The 7,806-nt window shown below is 28.1% G+C and overlaps 1 protein-coding gene across 1 annotated transcript in view; it reads left to right on the top strand.

Moving 5' to 3' along the window:
• Positions 1-7,357, top strand: part of LOC108764173 (uncharacterized) — an 11,694-nt gene extending 4,337 nt beyond the window's left edge. The window contains 9 exon segments of the mRNA XM_018512258.1: positions 2,809-3,444; positions 4,238-4,915; positions 5,087-5,287; positions 5,531-5,653; positions 5,819-5,884; positions 6,379-6,495; positions 6,661-6,759; positions 6,962-7,081; positions 7,255-7,357. Of these exon segments, the coding sequence (XP_018367760.1) occupies positions 2,809-3,444; positions 4,238-4,915; positions 5,087-5,287; positions 5,531-5,653; positions 5,819-5,884; positions 6,379-6,495; positions 6,661-6,759; positions 6,962-7,081; positions 7,255-7,357 (2,143 nt within the window).
• The last annotated feature ends 449 nt before the right edge of the window (positions 7,358-7,806 follow it).

The following is a 7,806-nucleotide window of genomic DNA, read 5'->3' on the forward strand; positions in this document are numbered from 1 at the left end:
CTTTTGGATATCAAATGGATCAACAGAGGTACGTGCTACTAATTTAATGTCAAGTGTTACTAATATCAAAATGCGTGACTCAAAGTTCTATGACAAAAAAGCTGTTAGAAGGTTAATTAACTGTCAATGTCTACACGAATGGATATTCAAAGTTTCAAGAAAGAACTAATGTTGATATAATATAACTATATAGAATGATGCATCAGTCCGTAGCAGCAAAAGATATGGCTACAAGTTATCATGATGGAAGTACATATTCGTACGTTCTTGGAAATCAAGATGGTCGGCAAAGGTAAATAATACTTATATCAATATATTTTATTCTTCTTGGAATATTAATATATTCTATTGTATATAATTAAGGCATATATATTGAACAATTAACATTTAAATTTATGCACTTCATAAATTTGAGTGAAACATTTAATAAAAATGATTTCAATGTTATATTTATATCCAACTTAAGTAATATTTACTAATGAATATATATCAAGTTCTGAAGGAATTAACATGGATGACATGGTACAATTCTATGATTACGATGTTTCGGGTCTAAGTTCTCGTCATGACAGTACAAACTGGCAAGCTTTTGGATATCAAGTAGATCAACAAAGGTACGTGTTACTAATTTAATGTATCAAGTATTACTAATATCAAAATTCGTGATTCAAAGTTTTATGACAAAAAAGCTCTCGAAAGATTAATTAACTGTCAATATCTGCATGTTACGAATGGATATTCAAAATTTCAAAAAAGAACTAACGTTAAAATAATATAATGTATATAGAATGATGCATCAGTCCGTAGCAGCAGAAAATATAGCTACCACTCATCATCTTGGAAATATATATTGGCAAGCTCCAGGAAGTCAAGAAGGCCAACAAAAGTAACTATCATATTATAAAGATGTTAACATTTTATTCTTTTAAGTTATTAATGTACTATGCAAAGTTAAAATACCATTACAAACTTATTGTTTAAAGATATGAACTAAGTTTCAAATATTTTGCTTATATACTTCAATATTATATAATCAAATTATACAGAGTGTTCAGCGTAACGGTCCGCACGATTTTTTAGACACTTGCGACAATTAAAAAAAAGGTTGTAAGGTGATTATCCATCAATTTCATGCGGGCTACAACATGCGATAAAAATTAAAAAAAAAATTGATTTATAATAAAAAAAGTCAAGGTTATCAACGCACTATCGAGATTGTAACTTTCATTGATGTTTTAATGATTTTATTACATAATATTTATCACAAATACTCATTAGTAAAGAAATACTTATGTGAACTTATTAACTTATGTGAACAAATTTTATTAATTTTTTTATATTTAACCTTTATAGAGGGCCTGACTGGACAATATAGTGGCCAGCGCAAATCTCGTTGACTTCTCGTGATAGAAAAAATCCATCGGAGATAAATCCGGAGGACCTGCCGGCCATTGAACTGATCCATATGTACTTATAACACGATTTCCAAAGATAATTTTGAATAAAAATAGTATAATAGCTGATTTTTTCGGATATAAAGATACACGCTCTTTATCAGAAATGTTCTCGAAGATTTCTTGATTGGATGACACTTTCCAAAGCATAAAAGACGGTCGTTCACACTCGTGTTGGGCTTTTCCCGTGGATCGATAACCGTGAGAAAAGGTAAGATTTTTGTCTACGTTAAGCTCTTGGCGTGCCGTCGGATACATAGACACGTCGACATATCGATGAAGATACTTCCTTTAAGGCCCAGTTTCACAACTGACGGTTAACTCTTAACCTAGGTTCAACTTATTCATTATCTCTTTTCAATTCTAGAATTGGAAAAAGATGAGAAATAAGTTGAACCTCGGTTAAGAGTTAACCGTGAGTTGTGAAACTGGGCCTAAATAGATCATAGACGAACCGGTTTTTATCGAAAATGATACGATTTATGTGATGGATACACTTGGGCATGTGCTCCGTATGCGGATCAACATCAGACGAAGTTTACTTGATGACGTTTTCGACACATTTCTCTGCCGCACCAATGCACTTAAAAAATTTCATAGGAACATAAGCCCAAAGCGTTATCACATAATTAAAAAAAATTTTTTTAATGTTAAATTTCAGAACTGAAAGAAAGCTGGCAAAGAGAAAGGAATTAAAAAAAATTAATCACACAAGAAATTACTGATAACATTTTATATAAAGAGATTTTTAGAAATGCATTTAAAAAAAATTAATAAATATAATTTTAATAAATTAATATTAATAAAAAACGAAACGATGCCTGTAAAGAATTTATGTACAAAACTAGAGCTAATTTATAGTTATAAGTAAATTGAAAATATAATTATACATTTGCCCATTATTATAACAAAACACGATACATAAAATAATGTAATAATAATGTTTTGTTACGTGTCCCTTAATTCTATATTTTTAATATACATAAACTAAAAATTTAGATGGCATTTTTTAACGTATAATTACAATAATAGATATAATAAATGCTGTAATAATGATACAAACGAAACGTAAGAAAAATAATTTCAAATTATATAAACTTGTTATTTATATAGCAGTTCAGTTTTGTTTTCTAATTTATTAAGGTTGACAAAACTTTGATATTAATATTAATTTAAATGATTATGAAAATCGAATAAGTATGAACGAAATTGTACGTATTAACGGTTAGGAAAATAGAAGCAAATAAATAAATAAATACTTATATTTTAATAAAGATAAACATGTTTCACTTTGATCTTTTCCAAACAGTTTCTCTGAATATTTTCCTTAAAGTAATCGTTATTTCGTATTTAGTGACACATCGCGATACAGTGCGGATGTAATGGCAACACGAGAAATATCAAACAAATGGGTGTTGAAACATATTCGTAAATTGGACAATTTTACTGTACAGTGCAATATAGGTAGATGTGGTAAAATTTATACACTTAAGATAAACAAAAGCGAAACGATATCGAGAATAAAAGCACATTTATACCAAAAGCATGGAAAATTGAATGAAGAAGATCGCTTAAAATGGGAAAACGACAATGACTTGATATGGCAATATTTTGACAGAGTAGATTTATACACAGGAAAATGTAAATTTTGTAAAATTCAATATAAAGAATAGTATATACCGAGGCTAAAGTATCATCTGCGAAAAAAACATAGTCAAGAAATAAGAGCTGCTGTACAAGAAGATATTGCAAATAAGTCGCTATCGCAATATTTCGAAATTCATGAGGAAGAATTTAATGCATCATGCAGACGGTGCAATGTTAAAAATAATATATTTTACGGAATAGATGCCTTAATAAATCACATTTGTTTAGATAATAACGTGAACAAAATGATACAACAATCTCTAGCTGAGGAAAATACAAATTTAAGTTCCCATCATGATAATTTAAATAGACAAGCTCTTGGACTTCGAAAAAACGAACAAAGGTAACTGTTATGTAATTAAACTGTTAATGTTTCACTTTCCTTAAGTTACTAATATATCATCTACACTTTAATACATATTAAAAATTTATTATATTGCTCAATTCAATCTATTCACATTAATGTTTATTACGCTCTAAATCTGAACCAGTGGATAATCACTGATATCAGTGCCAAGTATGCCACTGGTAATCAGTGAGTGAAATGTGATATTCCTAACCTAGCTAACCTTTATTATGTGATCTAATTAATCTTATTTTAGTGCATAAATTTAATGAATATAGTATTAGAAGATTGAAATTAACATATAAATATCAATATTAGAATACATAATGCTCAAATCTTCTTTCTTTTTTAATTGAACTTCACTGATTATCCAATGCCAAATACGTCACTGGGTGATTAGTGAATAGTGGCATACTTGGCATTGATATCAGTGATTATCCACTGATTCAGATTTAGAGAGTACAATAACAATGATAAACGATTGTAGTAGCCTAAATAAAAAGTCAAGAAACATTTCCAAATATAAACTTGTACAAATTTTTAATGTTAAACTTTATTTTCAAGTCAAGATGTGTAAAATATACAATGTTAATATTAATCTGACTGATTGACAGTAGAAATCGAATAAGTAGGAATTAAACTGTATGATTCTAACTGAATTAAAAGATTTAATCAATAACCTTTATATATTAATAAAAAATTACACATTTCACTCTTTCTCCTACCATCGATCTTTCCTAAACAGCTTTTCTGAACATTTCCCATGTCTTAATCGATATTTCGTATTTAGAAATACACCGCGATACTGGACGTGGACGGATGTAATGGCAGCTTGGAAAACATCAGACAACTGGATATGGAAACATGTTCTTGAATTAGACAATTTTACTCTACAGTGCAATATGGATAAATGTAATAAAACGTATTGTTATAAATATAAAAATATAACTACATTGGAAAAATCTATAAAGGAACATTTATATCGTAAGCACAAAATATGGACTGAAGAAGATCTCTTAAATTGGAAAAAGAACAACGACTTGATATGGCAATATTATGACAAAGTAGACTTATACAAAGGAAAATGTAAATTTTGTAAGAAATTTTATCATGCAACACAACTATCAAATCAAAAGACACATCTGCAAAGAAAGCATAGACCAGAAATAATAGCTGCTATACGAAAAGAAATTGCAACTAAGTCGCTATCACAACATTTTAAAATCGATGACAAAGAATTTAGTGCAAGGTGCAAACGTTGCAATGATAAAATAAACATATTTTACGGAGCAGACGCCTTAATACATCACATTTGTTTAAAAAGGAATCAACATTTCAAGTCTCGACCAGAATCTAAAGATAATGAGGTGAACAGAATGACACAATTTATAGCCACCGAAATTGCAAATACAAGCTCCCATCATGATGATATAAATTGGCCAGCTCCTCGAAATCAAGACCAACAAAGGTAACTGTTAAATAATAAAAATATTAATGTTTATTTTCTTTAGTTATAAATACATAATGTATACTTTAAATACATTACAAATTTAATGTATTACTTGATTTACTTCAACGTTTCGCAATCGGTAAAATACTTATTTGTAAATTGCAATAATTGGAGCAATCACACTTTTAGCGCATTTTATAGCAGCACAGAAATAAATAACTTAAGATCTCACTGTCAATATCATATAAATGAAGATTCAAGATATGAAAAAGGAGCAGCAGATAATAGCGAGTCTAGAATGATGCACGGAGATGTACCAGCACAACATATAGCTACAAATTATCATCATGAAAGTACATATTGGTACGTTCTTGGAAATCAAGATAGTCAATCAAGATAAATGATACTAATATCAATATATTTTATTTTTCTTTAAATATCAGTATATTCTATTATATATAATTATATATAATAGAATATACTGAGACTAATAGAATATACTATCGCAATTATATTGAACATTTAACATTTAAGTATATAGACTTCATAAATTTGAGTCAAAAAACATTTAATAAATATGTTTTCAATATTATATTTATATCCAACCTAAGTAATATTAACTAATGAACATACATCTAGTTCTGAAGAAAATAATACGAATAACACAATATTTCTTGCTGATGATGTTTCGGATGCAAGTTCTCGTCATAACGGTACAAACTGGCAAGCTTTTGGATATCAAATGGATCAACAGAGGTACGTGCTACTAATTTAATGTCAAGTGTTACTAATATCAAAATGCGTGACTCAAAGTTCTATGACAAAAAAGCTGTTAGAAGGTTAATTAACTGTCAATGTCTACACGAATGGATATTCGAAGTTTCAAGAAAGAACTAATGTTGATGTAATATAATTATATAGAATGATGCATCAGTCTGTAGCAGCAGAAAATATGGCTACAAGTTATCATGATGGAAGTACATATTCGTACGTTCTTGGAAATCAAGATGGTCAGCAAAGGTAAATAATACTTATATCAATAATTTTTTATGATAGTATTATGCTAGCGACATTAGGATAAGTTATATTTATTTTTATTATTATTTTTCAAGATTTTACTAATGTAACCGGATTTCTAAGATAAAGTTGTTTTGCATTGAAAATGACCCGATCGGAGTCGAAACATTTGTAATGTTATTATTTTAATTAAAATTGTTCGTTGTAATATTGGTTCTATGCCCTGTTAATATTTATATTGTTTTATACATATTGAGCCTTATAATTACTTTATTTTATATCAATATATTTTATTCTTCTTTAAATATTAATATATTCTATTATATATAATTATCGCAATTATATTGAACAGTTAACATTTAAGTATATAGACTTCAAATTTGAGTCAAACGTTTAATAAATATGTTTTCAATATTATATTTATATCCAACCTAAGTAATATTAACTAATGAACATACATCTAGTTCAGAAGAAAATAATATGAATAACACAATATTCCTTGCTGATGATGTTTCGGATGTAAGTTCTCATCATGACGGTACAAGCTGGCAAACTTTTGGATATCAAATGGATCAACAGAGGTACGTGCTACTAATTTAATGTCAAGTGTTACTAATATCAAAATGCGTGACTCAAAGTTCTATGACAAAAAAGCTGTTAGAAGGTTAATTAACTGTCAATGTCTACACGAATGGATATTCAAAGTTTCAAGAAAGAACTAATGTTGATATAATATAACTATATAGAATGATGCATCAGTCCGTAGCAGCAAAAGATATGGCTACAAGTTATCATGATGGAAGTACATATTCGTACGTTCTTGGAAATCAAGATGGTCGGCAAAGGTAAATAATACTTATATCAATATATTTTATTCTTCTTGGAATATTAATATATTCTATTGTATATAATTAAGGCATATATATTGAACAATTAACATTTAAATTTATGCACTTCATAAATTTGAGTGAAACATTTAATAAAAATGATTTCAATGTTATATTTATATCCAACTTAAGTAATATTTACTAATGAATATATATCAAGTTCTGAAGGAATTAACATGGATGACATGGTACAATTCTATGATTACGATGTTTCGGGTCTAAGTTCTCGTCATGACAGTACAAACTGGCAAGCTTTTGGATATCAAGTAGATGAACAAAGGTACGTGTTACTAATTTAATGTATCAAGTATTACTAATATCAAAATTCGTGACTCAAAGTTTTATGACAAAAAAGCTCTCGAAAGATTAATTAACTGTCAATATCTGCACGTTACGAATGGCTATTCAAAATTTCAAAAAAGGACTAACGTTAAAATAATATAATGTATATAGAATGATGCATCAGTTCGTAGCAGCAGAAAATATAGCTACCACTCATCATCTTGGAAATACATATTGGCAAGCTCCAGTAAGTCAAGAAGGTCAACAAAAGTAACTATCATATCATAAAGATGTTAACATTTTATTCTTTTAATGTACTGTGCAAAGTTAAAATACCATTACAAACTTATTGTTTAAAAATATGAATTAAGTTTCAAATATTTTGCTTGTATACTTTAATGTTATATAATCAAATTATACAAAATTGTTTATACTTAAATTTGTATCATGATCTGCAGTTAACTTGAATATGCCATTACATTTAGGATGTTTCATTTTAATTGCAGCAGAAAATATTTCAAATAATATTAAAAGTACGTAACATCTTCAACAAAAGTTGCATTACTTGAAAGTGGATAAATAATGGTTGAAATAAGTTTTTGAAAAAATCGATTCTTTTTTTTACATAACAAAGACTTCATTTTTTTTTACATAACAAACTTTCTAATTAATCTATTTATAAAAGCATTAATGTTGAAATATCAAAGCATCAATAGTTTGCAA

This window comes from Trachymyrmex cornetzi, unplaced genomic scaffold (genome assembly GCF_001594075.2).
Source record: "Trachymyrmex cornetzi isolate Tcor2-1 unplaced genomic scaffold, Tcor1.1 scaffold4, whole genome shotgun sequence".
In the NCBI taxonomy this organism is placed as follows: Eukaryota; Metazoa; Arthropoda; class Insecta; order Hymenoptera; family Formicidae; genus Trachymyrmex; species Trachymyrmex cornetzi.